General features: G+C 46.8%; 1 protein-coding gene across 7 annotated transcripts in view; it reads left to right on the top strand.

Annotated features, from left to right (window-relative positions):
- MCTP2 (multiple C2 and transmembrane domain containing 2) overlaps positions 1-20,780 on the top strand; it is a 130,287-nt gene that overhangs the window by 20,199 nt on the left and 89,308 nt on the right. For all 7 annotated transcript variants that reach the window (XR_004975155.1, XR_004975156.1, XM_036355546.1 and 4 more), the window contains exons 2-6: positions 3,580-4,075; positions 8,714-8,776; positions 10,372-10,480; positions 19,475-19,617; positions 20,385-20,461. Coding sequence is in view for 5 of the 7 variants with exons in the window: in XM_036355546.1 (XP_036211439.1) it covers positions 3,647-4,075; positions 8,714-8,776; positions 10,372-10,480; positions 19,475-19,617; positions 20,385-20,461 (821 nt within the window). In the remaining 2 variants the exon portion in view is untranslated. The remainder of the gene's footprint in view (positions 1-3,579; positions 4,076-8,713; positions 8,777-10,371; positions 10,481-19,474; positions 19,618-20,384; positions 20,462-20,780) is intronic.

Genomic DNA, 20,780 nt, shown 5'->3' with positions numbered 1-20,780 from the left:
TGTCACCCAAGAAGCTGGTGCCTTTAGCGTCCAGAGTGTGGCATCTGCCTAACTCTAACCCTGATCAAACCCCCTTAACGTGACCAACCTACATCCATCTTCTCTTCCAGTCCAACTGTTAGGAAGTCATCTTGTCTGTGGCCTCCCTGTCTGCCTTTCCCCCTCCCTTTTGGACCGATTTCAGTCAGATTCTCTAGCCCCTAAAGCCACCGGAACAGGTCATACCGAGATCACCCATCATCTCTGTTGCACCACACTGGTGGGCTCAGGACTGAGGGCAGCTAACCTGCAAACTTGTCATGTTCTTGACCACTTCCTTTACAGAACGCCCTTCCTTTGTCTTGTTTTATTTGTCTTAAGGTGACACCACGCTTCTCCCACCCGCTCTCCAGCTGTGTTAGTTATTTTTAAAATTTTTTAGTCTCCTTTGCGAGTTGATCCTACGTGAGCAGACTGTGAGGTGCCGGAGTTCCTTCAAGCTCATTCCTGTCTCTTCAGTTTTATGCGCTTCTCGGCATTTCCACGCCCCCCGTTAGCGTCTGAATGCCAGTCCCGTCTCTGCAAAGTCTATCTCTAGACCCCACCTCCCTCTCAGCTCCGCTGTCATGTGCCCAGCTGCCAACGCGGCTTCTCCACTTGAACTTCCCCAACACAGAGAAGCCAGCGCTGAGCTCAGAATAGCCCTTTAAGTCGGGCGTCTGAGCAAATGGTCCTACTGCTCGTCAGTGGAGCTGGGCTCAATCCGGACACTTCCCTCTCTCTCACTTTCCTCACTGAGTTCTGGCAACTCAACACCGTGGCTGTGTCTCAGACCTGTCCTCTTTACTGATCGAACAGGGAGGAAGCTGAAGAACATAGATCTAATCAATACAGTCAATCAGTTTCAATTAATTGACATGCACAGAGCCCAGCGGCTGCAGAAGTAACTGTAAGCTGTGCCAGAAAAAAGGCCTCCAACTGCAGAGGAATGAAAACATAGGGATTTTCCCTCCCTGACTTAATTCTTAGGAGCTAAGTTAGAAGTCAAAACATGAACATAACTAGAAAATCCGTTATGTTTGGGAAATTAAGCACTACAAACAAACATCCTGTATGCCCCATAGAACTCAAATGAAATGTAGGAAATATATATTCTTTAAAATATATTTTTGTTGATTTCAGAGTGCAAGGGAGAGGGAAAGGGAGAGAGATAGAAACATCAATGATGAGAGAGAATCCTGGATCGGCCGCCTCCTGCACGCCCCCTGCTGGGGATCGAGCCCACAACCCGGGCATGTGCCCTTGACTGGGAATTGAACCATGACTTCTTAGTTCGTAGGTTGATGTTCAACCACTGAGCCACACCATCCAGGTGGAAATATTTTTAAAAAATATATATCTTTATTGATATCAGAAAGGAAGGGAGAAGGAAAGAGAGATAGAAACATCAATGATGAGAGAGAATCATTGATCAGCTGCCTCCTGCACACTCCCCACTGGGGATTGAGCCCGCAACCCGGGCATCTGCCCTTTCACTGGAATCGAACCCTGGACCCTTCCGTCCGCAGGCTGACACTCTCTCCACTGAACCAAACCAGCTAGGGCAAGGTGGAAAGATTTTTAACTAAATGGTAATGAAAATACGACATATCAAAAGTTGTAAACACACTTAGTACTTAGAGGGAAATTTATAGTATTAAATTCATAAATGAGAAAATAATACTGTCTGACCATCAGTATCTAATTCTCCATGTCAAGAATTTTAAAAAAGAATAGCCAATTAACGCCAAGAATATAGAAACAAATGGTAAAAATGAGAACATAAATCAATAAATAAAATCATAGGAATCTGTGTCACTGAAGAAGTCCAGTGCACATTACTTAAGCCGGTTCTCAACCTGTGGGTCGCGACCCCTTCGGGGGTCGAACGGCCCTTTCACAGGGGTCGCCTAAGACCATCGGAAAACACATATATCATTACATACTGTTTTTGTGATGAATCACTATGCTTTAATTATGTTCCATTTGAAACCATGAAAATACATCCTGCATATCAGATATTTACATGACGATTCATAACAGCAGCAGCATGACAGTGATGAAGTAGCCACGAAAATAATTTTATGGTTGGGGGTCACCACAGCATGAGGAACTGTATGAAAGGGTCGCGGCATTAGGAAGGTTGAGAACCACTGGCTTAAGCTGTTGTTATTTCCTGACCCCTCCCCTTTTCTTGAGTTTCTTGCTCAGATGGTGGTTGTGGTTCACATTCCCTCAGAAACGTGGGCTGATATTGAAAAGATTTCTCCTTCTCCCGTTTGGCCTATTGCGAGCAGCCAGCTGGGAGGATGTCTGGGGGAGAACCATACGGATTGAAACTCCCATTAGGTGCCGTGGCTTGGGACCGCTTCCTGTAGAGACCTCCTTCCGCCCTCAGTGGTTTGAAGAAGTGGATTGCTTACTGTCCCTCCATAAATGAAAACCGGTAGCATAGGTTTCTTGTTCTGTAGAGACATTCTGCTTCTAGTGCTGATGGGTGAGGAGAGTAGAGAACCCTTTTATACACTGTTGGTGGGAATATAAATTGGTATAGTTATTAGGGAAAACAGTAAGGGATTTCCTTAAAATATTAACAGCTAGCCCTAGCCGGTTTGGCTCAGTGGAGAGAGCATCAGCCTGTGGACCAAAGGGTCCCGGGTTCGATCCTGGTCAAGGGCATGTACCTTTGTTGCAGGCTCATCCCTGGCCCGGGCCATAGTCGGGGTTTGTACAGGAGGCAACTAATCCATGTGTTTCTTTCACATCAGTATTTCTCCTTGTCTTTCCCTCTAGCTTCCACGTTCTCTAAAAATCAATGGAAAAATATCCTTAGGTGAGGATTAAAAAAAAGTTAAAAAATAACAAATTAAAAGTATATATACCGTATAATCCAGCTCCCCTTTTACTGAGTTTTTATCCAAAGGAAATGAGCTCAGTATCTCGAAGTGATATCTGCACTCCCTTGTCCATTGCAGCTTTATGCACAGTAGTCAAAATGCAGAAACAACTTCAGTGTCCATCGAGGGATGAATGGATAAAGACAATGTGTTACAAATACTGGGCAGGAAAAGTAGGTTTATAGTTGTTCGTAGGGAGAAGAATACAATAATTAATAGTAATACAAGACTAAATTCTGTTTTGCGTACTCACAACTGTAAGCCTACTTTTGCCCTCCCCTATATATACAGTGGAATAGTATATACCCATGAAAAAGAAGGGAACTCTTCCATTTGCAACAGAATGTATGAACCTGGAGGGCATTATGCTGAGTGAAATAAGCCATCTTTCTATGAAACATTTATATGTATGTGTGTGTTTCAACCTAATCATTTCATTCATTGCTTTGACTTTTCTGTAACTTCTTCAATTTAAAAAAAAAATCTTTAAAAATTCAGTTCTCTAAGCTTTTCCTGCTCTCTGTAGATGTGACCAATCAGATGTTTCTTCCATCTCAATCACTTACCGGAAAGGGTACCATTTTTGAGTCACCTTTCCCATTTTCCTGGGCCCTGACGCCATAGAGACATTTCATGTCCCTTCTCCTTATGTTCTGTTTTCTAGGTGCCACTGAGCTCTGCAGGGGAGGCGGCCTCTTTCACGGAGCCACTTCCGGGGTCTTCATGCAGCCATGGATCTGGATAAACCCTCCGTCTGGGGCTCCTTCAAACAGCGGACCAGGCCTTTGCTGCTCAACCTGAGCAAAAAGAAGGTGAAGAAGCACCCCGACAAACCCCCAGACTTAGGGGAGCGGCATTGCCTGGATCGCCGCCTCAGCCTCTCGGTCCCTGACCTCCTGGGGGCCCAGTCGTCCTACACCTCCGTGCCCAGCAGCCTGTCCACGGCAGGGATCGTGTCCAAGAGCTGCAGCAGCTCCTTGAAACAGTCGGAAGAAGAGCTGGACTGGAGCCAGGAAGAGGCAGGCCACCTGCACGCGGCGGATACGGACTCTGAGGAGACCTTCGCCTCGCCGGCCGCGGACAGGAGGGCTTCCAGCAATGGCCTCTTTGATCTGCTCCAGAAGGCGCCCCCGGGAGAGAATGCTCTGGAGGATCCAGAGGTGAGGCTGGGCCAGCACCATCTGTCCCATTGCTTTTTTCCTTCTTATTTATCTACTAGAGGCTCAGTGCACAAAATTCGTGCACAGGTAGGGTCCCTTAGTGGCTGCCGGCTGCTGGTCAGGGCCTTCCTTCGTCCCCCGCCGCCCCCTGGTGGTCAGTGCACATCATAGTGAGTGATGGAACTCCCAGTTGGTTGGAATACGGAGGGGACACTTTGCATGTTAGGCTTTTATATAGAGAGCTATTTATTTAATTTTTAAAAATATTTTTATTGGTTTCTGAGAGGAAGGGAGAGGGGGAGAGAGAGAGAGAGAAGCATCAGTGATGAGAGAGAATCACTGATAGGCTGCCTCCTGCACGCCCCCTACTGGGGATGGAGCCCGCAACCTGGGCATGTGCCCTGACTGGGAATCGAACCGTGACCTCCTGGTTCACAAGTCAATGCTCAGCCACAGAGCCATGCCAGCCAGGCTATTTTTATGTTTAATTTAATCAATTTATTTATCTAGTTTTATATTTGTTTATTTGTCAATTTATCTTTCTTGGTGAAAGTATTACATATGTCCCCTGATTCCCCCCAGTAACCCCTTCTAGCCTGCCCCCGCCCCCACGCCCTGCCCAGGCCCTCACCACACAATGATCTGTGTGCTTTTTTCATCTTTCTCATTGCACCGAGTGCCCTTGGTGGAAAACCAGATGAAGAATTATTTCCGTGGTTAGCTTGGATGGAGACAGTGTCATTTACAAGAATTTAAATGATCGGTGTATTGATCGCACCAAGTGTTCCCATCAGTTTTGGGGTTGACCTCTGTGTATTTTGAAACTATTACAAAAACCCTTTCTCGGACACTTTAAGGCATTAAAAGCCCTATTGGATGAGTTTTCCTTTTTTTTCCATCTCCTGGCAAAGTAAGAGCATCACTCTTCCTCTAAATTTGCTAAGTGTGTGTCTGTCTGTCTCTCTCTCTCTCTCCCCCCACCATTGCCTAGTCCTAATGTAGATAAAACATGCATATTACTGCTCCTAGAAATGTATAGATGTATGTTTCCCCTTGACTTCCAAGGAGTTTGAATTCTGTTCTATTTCATACATGTACATGCATGTGTGTGTGTGTGTGTGTGTGTGTGTGTGTGTGTGTGTATGTTGTGTGCACTTACCTGTGGGCAACTTCACCTGCATTCTCTAAAAAAAAAAAACACAAAAAAAATCCAACGGAAACAAATGCTTACCAATAGAGTGATTTTACAAAGCCTCAGTATTTCAATCAGCTAAAACAGCCAAATAGAATTATGAGGCAAATCTTACATTTCTCAGAAGAGTTTAATGTAAGTATAATCACCAGATTATTCAGTCATGGTTTGATGATCTCTTTAATCAGATTTTGAAAAATTCCTCCATTAAAGGCACCGATGTAGGTTGCAGTGTTGAGGAAAGGGGTTAAATTTTCTCTATTCCAGGTCATTGTGATAACTGCATAGAAAGCTGGTTATTCCACTGGGATTTTTGATTTTACTTTTGGAACCAAAGCCTATTAATTATGTCATATTTCCCTTTATGTTATTTTATTAATATTATTCTTTTATCCTCACCAGAGGATATTTTCCCCATTGACTGAGAGAGTGGGAGGGAAGATGGGGAAGAGAGAGAGAGAGAGAGAGAGAGAGAGAGAGAGAGAGAGAGAGAGAAACATGGATGTGAGCGAGGCACATCGATTGGTTGCCTCCTGCACACACTCCCACCAGGGCCTGGTAACGAACCTGCAACCCAGCTTCATGCCCTTGAATGGAACCCGTGACCCTTCCTGCACAGTCGGGTGCTCTAACCACCAAGCAACACCAGCCAGGGCCATATATTTCACTTTCATTGGGGAATGGCATCGTGGCTCTTCAGAGGATGTTGTGGTTTGATTCACTTGGAAGCGTTACTATATTAAGACACCACTACCCATTAAATGACTTCACTTAACTCTTTTTTTCATTGCCATCAACACTTATGAAATCCTTTCTGTAACAATTTTATGCTTGTTACTGTACCTATACATTGGAAATACGTGTTTCCACTAATCAAAATGGAAATTAAGTGAATTATTAAACTAGGTCAGTAGGAAGGAGGTAACAGGTTGAATAATGGACCTACGTGCATCTTGGCTTCTTGTTACGTTTGATTTAACTAGAGGCCCAGTGCACGTAATTTGTGCACCGGTAGGGTTCCTAGTGGCTGCCGGCTGCTGGCCAGGGCCTCCCTTCCCCCGGCTGCCGGACGTGCCCCTCCGCTCCCCCGGGTTGAACTCCCAGTTGAGGAGAAAATTTTCATATTAGGCTTTTATTATATAGGATGGGCTTCTTGGCTTAGATATATTAACAACCTCCAATTGGAATCCACAGCTGGTGATCCAAACAAAGTTGGTTATCAAAAGAAGTCATTATTTTTCTGTGTCCACTGTGCCCTTTTAAAAGCAGGGAAAGCCGGGCCGGTGTAGCTCAGTGGTTGAGCGTCAACTTACCCACCAAGAGGTTGCCAGTTTGATTCCTGGTCAGGGCACATGCTCAGGTTGGGGGCTGATCCCCAGTGCAGGGGGCAGCGTGCAGGAGTCTATCTCTTTCTCTCTCTCCCTTCCTCCTCTTTCTCTAAAATCAGTAAAAATAATAATAATAATAATAATAAAAGCAGGGATAATGATAGTGTTTGAATGGGCATTTCATCATGATCAATAACTAATAATCATGAACGGAAAGATCACTGCCTCTCCATCGTCCCCATGCCATCTCCCCATGGGGCACGTCCTCCCCTCATGTTTTACTTGCAGTCAGAGTTTTAAACGACTAGCTTTCGCTCTCGCTTCTGTGGATGAGTTGAGCGGTTGAGAAAAGAGCCCTAGTGGGATATTTCTAGAAGCTGCTTGGCAACCACCGAGCTTCAGTTCAGTGACCACAGAGACGCAGAATGACAAACCACAGAGGAGAGGCAGCCTGCAGCGCGCGGAATGAGACAGGCGCGTCCTTCGCTCCCCACGTCAATCACGTGTTCTTTGACTATTTTTGTTCCAGCTCAGAAATCATGACTCAACTTCATGGTGTTCCTGCCACAGGCGTGTCAGCCGTACCCCACGTCCCCTCCTCGGAGCACCTGGCCTCTTTTTCCTGCTCCCCTCCCTCCTTCCCAGCTACTGAGCACCTACTATGTGCTGATCCTGGGAACACGGCCATCAACAGAGCAGACAAAAACCCACTTCTTCATGAAGACCCTATTCTGAAAGGTGGCAGGCTACAGATATTTTCAGAGCAATCAATTCAATGGAGAAAAATAAGGCAGGAAAGGAGATTGGGGGTGCTGGGGCAGAGGTTTTCAGTTTTTAAAGAATATATATTTTATTGATTTTTTTTAAGAGAGGAAGGGAGAGGGATAGAGAGTTAGAAACATCGATGAGAGAGAAACATCGATCAGCTGCCTCCTGCACACCCTCCCTACCGGGGATGTGCCCGCAACCAAGGTACATGCCCTTGACCGGAATCGAACCTGGGACCCTTCAGTCCGCAGGCCGGCGCTCTATCCACCGAGCCAAACCAGCCAGGGCGAGGTGTTCAGTTTTTAACAGAACAGCTGGGAAAGGCCGCTTCTGAGATGTAACATTTAAGAAAAGAACTGCCCAGCCCTCAGGGCTCAGTGGTTGAGCGTTGACCTAGGAACCAGGAGGTCACGTTTCTGTTCCCGGTCAGGGCACATGCCCGGGTTGTGGATCCATCCCCAGGACGGGGCGTGCAGGAGGCAACTGATCCATGATTCTCTCTCATCATTGGTGTTTCTCTCTCTCTCCCTCTCCCTTCCTCTCTGAGATCAATAAAAATGTATTAAAAAAAAATGAACATGAGTTTCCTGCTTTTTGGTTGTACAGGTGCCAGACCCAAGAGGGTCTGTTCTGGGGAAGGTCTTTCCCTTCCCATTTTGAAATGTTTTCTACCTAATTAGGGAGCTTGGCTCTCGGGTTCCTGCGCTGCCCGCTCCCCCTGATGGCTGGGGGCTGGACTTGCCCACCTTGGGCGGGACCCGGGAGAATGGCCCTGTTGCTGGAGGGATGGGCGAGCGGCCAGTGGGAAAGCAGATTGGGCCGTATCTCCGCTCTGATCAATGACTAAGAGGGCAGAGGCCCCAGCCAGGGGACTTCACTGAGTCACTCTGGACTTGCCAGGCAGGGAGGCAGCCCACACACCTGAAACCGGGCATGCAAATGGCAGATTCCCAAGGGAAGGACCTGACATAGGATTTCCTTGTGGGTTGGTATTCTTTTGCATTTTATTTTATTTTATATTTTATTTTGTTTAATTTATTTAATTTTATTTTATCTATTTAATTTAATTTTATTATTTTATTTTATTTTACTTATTTATGTATTTTTATTATTTTATTTTATTTATTATTTTATTTTATTATTTTATTTTATTTATTTTATTATTTTATTTTATTTTATTTTATTTATTTTATTATTTTATTTTTATTTTATTTTATTATATTTTATTATTTTATCTTATTTTATTATTTTATTTTATTTATTTTATTTTATTATTTTATTTTATTTTATTTTATTTCATTTTATTTTATTTTATTTTAAAGCAGGGTTATCTTTTCTTTTTATTGACAGAAGCTCTGTGGAAGTGGTGATCTCAATGCGTCTACAACGTCCCAGCAGTTTGAAGAACAGTCTGTGAGTGACATTCCTTTAGAACCAATAAACGCGACACGTCCCCGTTATCCATGTTTCTTACTGCATGTTCGGGTCTGCATTGCTTGGCCTCATTTCTTTTTAACGAATGCTCCACGGTATTCCCTTACAAAGACGGGCCTTACAGATGATAGCTGGAAGAGATTAATCCAGTGTCTATTGATTTGCGAGCCTGGGATAGATTCTTCTAAAAATACAGAGAAGCTATGAAATCGGGTGATACAGAACAGGAGACAAAAGCCATTTTCAAAGTGCTTTGAAGCAGGGGTGGGGACACTTTCCAAAGAAGACCGACCGGCAAGGGCCTTAGCCACAGGATCGATGAAGTTGAAGGTCAAATAGGTGAACAATAAGTTATTGCATCTGCCCTCTCTCTTTGGAATGGCAGACATTTGAACTAGTGCACACCTCACGTTCCAAACTTTAATGGCATCCACCGAATAAATATTCAAAACTAGACTGGACTTGGACATGGTGGCCTGGAAGGGTCGATGCATCCAATCCCAGAGAGGGGAGTGAACAGTGTTGTGGGGAGGTGAGACTGTGAGGCTGAGTGGGAGAGACGCCATAGTGGGGGTCAGGGAATGAAAGAAAAGCATGTAAAAGACGGGGCGGGGGGGCACTGGACAGAGACCGTGTGTCCCATGTGGACACAGACGAGGACCACATGTCGGATGGACGGGCAGGCTCAGTGGGTTGTCAGCCGAGTGGTTAGGTACCGAAATGATTTTCTTTTTATTAATATGTTTTTATTGATTTCAGAGAGGAAGAGAGAGAGGGAGAGAGAGATAGAAACATCAATGGTGAGAGAGAATCATTGATCGGCTGCCTCCTGCACGCTCCACCCTGGAAATTGAGCCCCCAACCTGGGCATGTGCGCTTGAATGGAATTGAACCCAGGACCCTTCAGTCCGCAGGCCGACGCTCTACCCACTGAGCCACACCAGCTAGGGCATAGCCTCACTTCTGAGTGCTCTTTCCTCTCTTGGGCTTCCCTGTGAGTGACTGAATAAAGCACCCGGCCCTCAGTGAATGACGGGAAGGGTGATCCAGATGCCACTGATCTCATTCTTCTCAGACAGTTAACGTTGTGAGGATGTTACCATGGCTGCCTCTGACTTCTGACGGAATCCCACTGGGGAGAAACATAGAGAACATGTTAACCAAGCAAGTGTTACCAAGTTCTCAAAGTGAGTGGGAGCTGACTCTTTTTTTTTAAAGAAGTGATTTTATTATTATTTTTTTAATTATTATTTTTATTGATTTCAGAGAGGAAGGGAGAGGGAGAGAGAGAGAGAGAGAAACATCAGCAATCAGAGAGCGTCATCGATCGGCTGCCTCCTGCACACCCCACACTGGGGATCGAGCCCGCAACCCAGGCATGTGCCCTGACTGGGAATCGAACCCTGACCTCCTGGTCCATAGGTCGACGCTCAACCACTGAGTCCCGCTGGGGGCCCGGTGGGAGCTCAATCTTGAACACTGGCCATTGGAGTGACCATTTCCCCCTGTTACAATTAGGAGTGTTTCGGAAATTCTCTCCCCAGACCACTGACCTTACTTCTCCACCTCTGCAGACCCTCGGGGAAGCCAGTGACGGCGTGAGCAACCTGCCCAGCCCCTTCGCCTACCTCCTCACCATCCACCTGAAGGAGGGCCGGAACCTGGTCATCCGGGACCGCTGCGGTAAGGCCCCGTGTTCCTCTTTGTAGCCTTTTTCTCTCCACCCTTGTGTCAATGTGGTTAGCCAACCTTTTTCTTTAAACTTTTTAAAATTGATTTCAGAGAGGAGGGGAGAGGAAGAGACAGAAACATTAATGACGAGAGAGAATCATGGATCGGTTGCCTCCTGCACACCCCCTACTGGGGATCAAGCCCACCACCCCAGACATGTGCCCTGACTGGGAATCGAACCGTGACCTCCTGGTGCATAGGTCGATGGCTCAACCACTCAGCCATGCCGGCGGCCGGACAGGCGGCCAGCCCTTTCTATCTCAGCATGGTTTGCAACACACAGGGCCTCAAATCTAAGCCTCCTCAGGAACCAAGGCATTTGCAGCAAATTATGTAAACATATTGAACCTTTTTATCCTTTGTTAGTAGCAAATTAGGAATAATCTATATATATAAAAAGCCCATGGCCCCAACGTCATAATGAACAAAGACCGACGTAGGTGGGCGGGGCTGTGAGCGGGGCGAGCTGTGTGTGGCTGGGTGGGGGCGTGCGATTTTGCGAGCTGGGCTTCTAGTGATAATGATAATCACCACCATATACTTACAGTTGTTTGAATTGAACTAAGCTCACTGTAATGGCTTGATGCCCAGCCTATAGCAGCCACACAAGAAAGTGTTCCCTTGGTCCTACTTCAATTATCCGTGAGAAAGATGTGAATAATTCTTATTATAAAGTTATCCAACATGCAGGTAGATGGCAGTGCCACTTCCTGCCCCCAAATCCTTGACCTCACAGTAATACTGACCTACCCTATTGGCCACTGGGACTGTGTCTCAGAGTGGGTGGCGCACATGCCAACAGCCCTGTTTTCCAGGCCTCTTGTTCTGGGAAAGATGCTCAGCTCCCCGTAAATCCTAGAGCACTAATTCCTGGAGAATGAGCCCTTGCATTAGAGCCCTATGTGTTCCCTTATTGTTAAGGCGGGTATTGAGCAGCTTCCTACTGTGGACTCATGGAAGGCTGGGTTGCTGGTGCCCTCTGGTGGCCACACTGCAGTATTGCAAAAGGGAAAGCGAAGTTCTTTGGAAGGCGTTCAATGTGACCTGACCAGGGCCAGAAACATCACCTGGCTGTAGGCGGGAAGGTTGAGGGTCCATGTGAGTTTTAGGTGATGGAGATTCGGGACCATGCTTCCAGCAGCCTGTTCTTCCTCTCTGTTCCCGGCACAGGTAGAGTTGAGTGTTGTTTCTAGAACACCTTCCAGGAAGAATACATGGGCAGGAAAAAAATCATTTTCCTGTTTGGTGTAGACCAGGGGTGGGGAATGTCCGGCCTGCGGGCCTTGGCCCGCGAAATCATTTCGTCGGGGAATGATGGGCGGCAGGTAAGGGTCATAGGTGCTGGACACAGACCACCCAGGTGTGAATACCAGCTTGGATACCAGGTAGCAATGACTGAGGACTCACCTGGAGTGTGCGTGCTTGTGGGGACTTGTGAGGATGTGTGTGGGGTCTGGGGTCACATGGTAATCTATATATATAAGAGCTTAAATGACCCTAACGACCGAACGACTGAACAACCAGTCACAATGATGTGCACTGACCACCAGGGGGCAGACGCTCAATGCAGGAGCTGCCTCCTAGTGGTCAGTGCGCTCCCACAGCCAGCCTCCTGCGGCCCCTCCCCCTGGCCGGCCAACCTCCCACGGCCCCTCACCCCAGCCAGCCTGTGGCCCTGATCGCTGGCCAGACCAAGGGACCCCACCCTTGCACGAATTCGTGCACCAGGCCTCTAGTATACAATGAGTTTGTTTATGCATTTTTTGTTGCTAAAATCTTTTCGAGTCTTACATTCTGTTCTAAAGAGTTTCTCTCTTTGTTTTTGTACCTAGAAAGGCGCTGTGTGTCTCGAGAGAGAGGCACATTAACCTAGTATTTATTCTCTTTTCTGCACGGTTTGACAGTTTTCGTTTATCGCTTTGATCTGCTCGAAGTTTATTTTGATTTCTGGCCCAGCGTGGGGACTTAGTTTTACTTTTTTTTGCCAAATGGCTATTTAATTAACTAGGACTAAACTTTCCTTTCCCCAGTGATTCGATTGCCACTTTTTAATTGCACATTAAAATGCAATACTTACTAGGGTTTCTCTTTGATTCCCACGGGTGTGCTGTTTTGTTCAGGTGCCAACACCACACCACAGTTTAATTGTATAGAAAGGTAATTTTGCAAAAAATCTGGGGTTCGCTTCACCTGGGAGTACCTTCTCTGAACACCAGGTGGCGTGAGACCACTGGGTGCTGTGAGGGAGCGACCCAACCACAGCTGGCCAGCATCTCTGAAAGACGGTCATTCCAGAGCAAACCTGAAGCTTTCAGAGATGCAGACGCTCCCCCTGAAGCTCAGGTGGGGGTGGGCTCTCCTCCACGCGTTGAGTTCGGTAGCCTGCTCAGGCGCACAGCACGCGAGGGGAGCTGGCATTTGAAACCTGTTTCTCTCTATTCCCTTCCCACGTTGGTACCGATCACCGCCCATCGGCCATGTCTGTCCTCACAGCCTTCAGCGTGTCCCCAAACCAAGGTCTTTCCTCGGGAGATGTTTGTGGTTGGGCTTTGCTTTGGGACTGTGCATCCTGGTGGGTTGATGAGAAGATCTTGAAGCTTTCTTGCTGTCTAGACCAGCAGTCGCCAACCGGTGGTCCGCGGTCAGTAACAAAGTCTCTGTTCCTGAAGGGAAGGCAAAGTAGGTTCGATTCTAGCCGATTTCCACACCAGGTGGCACCCCTGACATGACATGAAGGGGACATGGCCGGCCTGGGCTCTCCCTTGGCCGTGTTCTGCACGTGGTGGCTGCTGCTTCTAGGAGCTCCTCTGCACTCACAGTGATATAAAAGGATCTCTCCGTTCCAGTCTGCAGGCCGCGCTCTCCGTTTTGCCATCCTGGTTGAAATATTCTAGAACTTTCTTCCGGAGTACAACTGACTGCGCCCCCCCCTCCCCAGATGGACCCACCATGTGTAGAACCCCAAAGGCACCTTGAACAAGCCCTGCCCACGGGTGGACCCTGTAATGTAATAATTTTTGAGTAATTGACCAAAACCCAATTTCTGAAAGAAGCTCTGGAAAATTCTTTATATATGTATATATGGTGTCCCAAAATTCACGCAAGAAGTAATTTTGATAGAAAACACAGCTTTATAATTAAAAATTGTAAATTTTTTTATTGATTCATACAGTATACAGTATAGGGTTATGGATGGAATAGCACATCAGGTAAATGGCCTCCACGGCTTTGCTGGCACATACGCAAAGCCGTGGTCTTCATTGGTCTTTATTGTCCCTGCTCCTGGGTCATCATTGGTACTTGGTAATGCTTATCAAATTGAAGGGGTTGAAATCAAAGGGCAACAGATATTAGAATCTGATTCAATAAACCAAGTAAAATTAGGCTTTTATTTTTGTTGTTGTTGTTGTTAATGCTCATGCAAAATTCAAATCTTGTGTGAATTTTGGGAATATATATATATATATATATATATATATATATATTCATTCATTTCAGAGAGGAAGAGAGAGGGAGAGAGATTTTGCTCGACAAAGAAAAACAGAGTTTCTTCTTCCCCATGTGACCCAGGAGAAGTTCCCTCTCAATTTCCAGAATGCCCTCTGTGGTTTCTGTAGGGGTCCGTCCATTTAGAATGAGGCAGGCACTTGGCCGCTGTGCGGGCTGGAACTTACTGCTTCAGCCACTAGAGGGCAGCAGCAGCTGCTCAAAAAATCTCCAGATGAGAACAAGACGGGTCAAATAATATGGTTCCTGATGACTCCTGAGGATGGATTTGAGTTGTCGTGTGTCCTTCTCGCTGAGCTGCCTGTTACTTTCATCCAGTTTAAGTGGCAAAGTGCTCGGGAATCCTCAGTGCGTCACCGTAGGCTTGGAGTAGGGTGGTGGCCAAGGGTTATGAATACTTAGTGATTGTCAGATGTGCTTTTTTTTCTTAAAGATTTTTATTGATTTCAGAGAGGAAGGGAGGAGGGGAGAGAGAGAGGTAGAAACATCCATGATGAGAGAGAATCATGGATCGGCTGCCTCCTGCATGCCCCCCACTGGGGACCGAGCCCACAACCCCGGCATGTGCCCTTGACCGGAATCGAACCTGGAACCCTTCATTCTGCAGGCTGATGCTCTACCCACTGAGCCGAACCAGCTAGGGCTGGTTTTCAGTTTTTTGTACTCGTTCAATAGAAACTTATCTGGCCACTGGGTAAAGCTAGCAATGAAACTACTGGTCCGCTATGTGTTAAGTTGCCAAAGGTGATACAATCACTAAAAGGGAGGTCTGGGGTTTACATCCACCATTCCCATCTTCATTCAGAGTTCATCCATTCACGCGTCACCTATCTGTGACATCCACCATGCATAGCAGGCAATTCTGGGCATAAGATTTACCTTCCAGAGCTTTGAATCAGAGAAGTTTAATATTATGTTCATAGATGGTCCCAGCCAAACATTTTCGATGTTAAAATAACTTTATGAGAGCCCTAGCCGGTTAGGCTCAGTGGATAGAGCAGTGGCCTGCGGACTGAAGGGTCCCAGGTTTGATTCTGATCAAGGGCAAGTACGTCGGTTGCAGGACCCTCCCCGGCCTGGGCCCCGGTCGGGGCGCCTGCAGGAGGCAACCCATCCATGTGTTCCTCTCACATCCATGTTTCTCTCTATCTTTCCCTCTCGCTTCCACTCTCCCTAAAAATCATTGGAAAAATATCCTCGCGTGAGGATTAGAAATGATAATAATAATAATAATTTTATGAGATACAGAGTAGAAAAGTTCTCAGCTTTTGTTGTTGTGACTGTCTGTCTTCAATGCAGCTCTTGCAGAGTTGAATGTCTTAGTCTGTGATGCGAAGCTCTAAGTGAGAAAATGGTCAAGAGCCTTTCCCAGTGGTTTTGGGGACGTCACCCTCTCCCTCCACGAAGGAGCATGTCTCGAGGTGAACATTCCATGTGAAACTCCGGGTTCTCCCATCTGGGGCCTGGAGCCCCTTTCTTCCACGTGCTCCGTGTCCCGGTGCTGTGTTCTCTCAACTCCCAGGTTCCCCTGCTGCCGCCAGTTTCTTCTGCCTTCTGCGTTATAAGCTGCTGCCAGATTTATATCTCTGCAGCTTGGTGCTGATCACTTTCCTCTCCTGCTCATCAGCAAACCTGAATTCCCTTCCCTCCTCACACTCAAGTCATTCCAGATGGACCGAAGGCTTATGTGTAAAAAACAAAGAAAGAAAAACTACAAAATCAGTGGAAGAAACATGGTGGAACTCATTTAAAATCTCGTAGAGAAAATTGCTTCTAAGCAGAATGTCAAACTACAGTGCCGTAAATTTGGCCAAAATTTGACCAAGTAAAAATGAAAATTACTTATTGCAAGAAGTCACGTAAAGTTAAACAGAGTATGACGTGATCTCTAGAGCCGATGGCTGATTTCCATAATGAAGGACCCATTCAAATTCATAAGCAAATCGTGAACCGTACACCCGTAGGGAAAGGGGCAGGGGATCTGAACAAGAATTTTCCTGACCAAGAACTAGAAATGTAGGTCCCTAAAACATGATTTACTCCAATGTTAGAAATAGAGAAAAAACAGGCAGTACCATTATTCATTTGTTGTTGGTTTTACTTTTATTTTTTAAATATATTTTTATTGATTTCAGAGAGGTAGGGAGAGGGAGAGAGAGAGAGAAACATCAATGATGAGAGAGAATCATGGACTGGCTGCCTCCTGCACGCCCCACACTGGGGATTGAGCCCGCAACCCAACGTGCCCTTGACCGGAATCGAACCCAGGACCCTTTAGTCCGTAGGCCGATGCTCTACCCACTGAGCCAAACCAGCTAGGGACATTGATATTTTGTTTTAAGAGAGAGGGAAAGACAGAGAGAAACATCGATGTGAGAGCAACACATCAATAGTTTGCCTCCTGCACATGCCCCGACCAGGGCCCAGGCCAGGGAGGAGCCTGAAACCGAGGTACATGCCCTTGACCGGAATCGAACCTGGGACCCTCAGTCCGCAGGCCGACACTCTAATCACTGAGCAACACTGGCTGGGCAGCCTTGGTATTGGGAATTGGAGGTTGTGTCACTCCATGGGGTCCACATGGCAGAATCAGTGGCAGCCCCAGCCCGGAGGCACCGTCACCAGCCTCTTAGCATCTTTCCCCTCCCCAGGCCCCACCCTGCCTCCTCCTTCCCAAGAGCCTCATTGTAGACGGAGAAGCTCCCAGTGAAAAAAGGTTAAAGTCCACCCATTCAGGTGTCATCTCGTCATCTGTATAATCTGGGAGTTGCCTTTCGGAGCGGCTGCCCCCTTTGTAGAGCCTGCCTAGTTGAGATGTTTCATCCCTGACAGCCAGGCACTTAGGCTCCGAGAGAGAGAAAAAAAAATGATCACCCCGCTGCCCCCCCTTTCTCGGATTTTCCTGAACAATTAACGCCGCGCTGGACGGACCTGACCCCCCCTTTCCTCGCCGGGCTCCGTAAGGCCCGGCCCCCCCTTCGGCGAATCCCAGACATGAAGATCTCCTTTCACGCGACGGCCGCCATTCACCCGTGAAACAGTTTGGACATTATGTGGCTGTCAGGGTGCCTGGGGATTACCCAGGGTGCTTTGCCGGGGAGAAGGGGGTACCCGCGAGGCCTGGGCTTGAGATGTTTATTTGGAGAGAGTGCTGACAAGCATGAAGCCCTGATCCCACAGTGGCACTTCCATTTAATTAAGGGCCTCTTTTTATTATAGTTTTTCCTCCACTTTTTATTTATTTATATATAGAGAGATACCAGAATGATTGTTACAGCCCGGCTTGCAGGGGGTGGGGTGTTGGGGGGCAGACTGCTCACAGGGTGGTGGCTGTGAATGGGCTCATTTTTACAATCCCGCCCAGAACTGCACTTAACTTGGCATGTGCATGTGCGTGTGCGTGTGCGTGTGTGTGTGTGTGTGTGTGTGTCCGTGTTTAAACTAAAGGCAGCTGGGCTTCTGCCCGCCCCGTGTTGCCAAACTCACAGTGCGACACTTGATATGGCTGCGTGGGTCCTTGTCGTCTCTTTTCTTTGTTTTAAAGTTAGTAGCCTTGCGAGATTAGAAGACGGACATCAAAATGATCCCTGTGCCCGCCTAGTAAGGCTTGTGACACAGTATGCACGTAACAGCTTGCTTTACAGTAGCGGTTCTCAACCTGTGGGTCGCGACCCCTTGGGCGGTCAAACGACCCTTTCACAGGGGTCGCCTAAGACCATCCTGCATATCAGATATTTACATGACGATTCATCACAGTAGCAACATGACAGTTAGGAGATAGCCACGGAAATAAATTTATGGTTGGGTCACAACATGAGGAACTGTATTTAAAGGGCCAGAAGGTTGAGAACCACTGCTTTACAGGCACGTGGCATTGGGTGAAAATAGTTGGGAAAGGTATTACCTTCATTTTTCACTAGTTTTTAGTTCTGCAGCTAAATAGAAACGTGGAAAAAAATGGAGTTAAAAAGGTAACCGATTCAAGTAATTCATGATGGGTATTAACAGCTTGGCCCATGTTAATGACAGAGTAACTTCCCTAATTTTTGATCGAATACACTTAGGCTATTTACTGTGGTAAATCGGGGTCTTTGTGTACTTATTCATAGTTCTTGTTTGTTCAAATATATTTTTGTTGATTTCAGGGAGGAAGGGAGAGGGGAGAGAGAGATAGAAACTTCAGTGATGAGAGAGAATCATGGATCGGCTGCCTCCTGCACGCCCCCTGCTGGGAATCGAGCCCACAACCCGGCCACGTGCCCTTGACCGGAATCGAACCCGGGGCCCTTCAATCTTCAGGCCGACGCTCTATCCACTGAGCCAGACCGGCTTGGGCTGTTTCACAATTAATTACGATAATATAACACCAAATTCGATTTTTTTTCTTCCTTTGTAGCCATTCCAGCTGGCTGTTCGTTTAAGCCCTCTTTAGTCGTAATTCACCAGGTATTAATGCACATGTGTTCCTGTCTCTGTTACGTGTCGTAGGCATGATGGCATACTTGCATGCATGTAACCCACATGCACCACACATAACCCAGGCATAATTGGCAGGCATTTCTCACCTCCCCCACCCCCCCATTGATCTCAGAAGTGTGGACGAGGGCCCGTCATCGGCCCTCTTTTCTGCTTTGGACACCGTGGCTGGAGGGACCTTATTCATTTCTTTTGGCGTCCGATTCAAAGCTCCCCGGGAGGGGCGGGCAGGTCAGGGGTGCCGCCCCGGCCCACGGAGGGCCTGGCTGGTGTGGCGTTCAGCTGGCCGGGGTCGAACAATGCTCCCTGCTTCCCTGCAGGTGCGGGAGGCAGCAAAGAATGGCAACTTTGTCCATTTAATCTCTACCCCCCACCCCCCTCCCCCTGGTTCCAGGCTCCATCCCCTCGCCCCATCTTTTGAGCCAGGGGTCCCAGAGATTGATTGATTTATTACGATTATGTTCTGACTTACAGGGTTCTGTCGAGTCCGCCATCTGGACAAATGTTTGAAAAAACAAAACAAAACAAGAAACACCCCAAAAAGTGGTTTCTTTCCCTTTTCACTGCCTCCCTGCCCTTCTTAAAGAGAGGTGGGTTTCTCCCCAGGACTCCCAACGTCGCCAGTGGATATGATTGCGGGAGTTTTGGGGGGCAGTGTAGTGATGACATGCCCCCAATGAAACAAGACAGAAAGAGCTCAAGGAGCCCATTTATATTCCGCCACGGACGGCAGAGACAAATCCATCCTTTACCCCAAATTGTTTCGTATGTCCCTGCTCCCCACCTCTGGGCCTTCGGGGTTGCTCAGGGACAGATCTATTCTGGGGGCGCGCAGTGAAATGCTTTGAGCCCGGGGAGTGTGGAAAGAAACTTTACTTAATGGAGAGATCCCAGGCGTTCGCGTATATTTGAAAAAAAAAAACCCAAAAAACCTGTCTAGCTCGCTCTCTTTCTCTCTTAAAGGCACCAGCGATCCCTACGTGAAATTTAAGCTGAACGGGAAGACGCTGTACAAAAGTAAAGTCATATATAAGAACTTGAACCCCGTCTGGGATGAGATCGTTGTCTTGCCCATACAGAGCCTTGATCAGAAGCTCCGTGTGAAGGTAATCAATCACAGATGGCTTTCAGATCTGCTCTGGTAGGCCGATCGTTGCCCTCTTCAAAATGAGCCTCCCCAAATTCATTCTTTTATTGTTCTTAAGCGCTGGGTTAAAAATACTAGCAGGGATAGGGCTGTCTATCTGCCTCGCCGGCAACGTGTATTTCTTTCAGACCCATGAGATAATAGACTGTACAGAACATCCGCGTGGAAACCGCATCTTCACTGATTGTACTTAAACTTACCGGATGTGGAAGAATTATTACCGGCAGTTCAGGAGCGACGCGTCCTAAAGCCTCTCTCATTAGGAATAACTTTATACTTAATAGAGCTCTAAGCTCCTGGTTGTAAGCATTAATTGCTCTAACATCTGGGTGAAAACTGCCTGAGTTGAGTGCAGGAGGAGATTGCTAGAGAATATTTAGCAAATTTCTATTTAATTGGCAGACCTAACTCACCATGGAAAATACTAAATTTTAATGAGAGCCCGTTTAAGACGACGGAGAGTAGTCCATTGTGCATAACGTCTGAATGCATCTGAACACTGCCTTTTAAACGTATATTCTTCTGCTACTGTTTCGGGCAAAATGGGCAAGTTAGAATAATTTTCTCCTCTCCATCAGCTTGGCGAAATTCCTCTTGAACTGTACTATGCAAATTATTTTTAGAGCTAGAAGACTGAATGTAAAGTTCTCAGCCTATTACATGTATGAATAATCTGAGAGACGTGGCTTTACCGCATTAATGTGTGTTCCTGGCCCGCTTTTAAAGGTATATGATCGAGATTTAACTACATCTGATTTCATGGGCTCTGCGTTTGTCATCCTCAGCGAACTTGAGCTGAACAGGTATTGTACTTTTACCTTCTCATAGCTATGAATGAATTTTAGAGGGAACTCGAGATCATGTTAACTGGCATGTGCTTAGATCAAATGACAGAAAAGTCTGCATCTGTGAAAGAGGGCTGAACATGTCTTAGATGCATGATTTTTGCTTTTCAGTTCCCAAACGTACTTGTCAGATATGAAGTCCTCCATAATATATGCTACCGTGTGCATTGCATTTTTTACTCTCACTCGTTAATATTCAGGTTTCTGTTCACCTACCTGACTTGAAATTAAAACAAGTATTTACATTTTATTGGGGGTGGGGGGAGAAGGTGAGAAG

Source organism: Myotis myotis, unplaced genomic scaffold, assembly GCF_014108235.1.
Source record: "Myotis myotis isolate mMyoMyo1 unplaced genomic scaffold, mMyoMyo1.p scaffold_m19_p_23, whole genome shotgun sequence".
NCBI classification, from domain to species: domain Eukaryota; kingdom Metazoa; phylum Chordata; class Mammalia; order Chiroptera; family Vespertilionidae; genus Myotis; species Myotis myotis.
The sequence above is the reverse complement of the archived record's forward strand: the minus strand, read 5'-3'. Positions and strand labels throughout refer to the sequence as shown.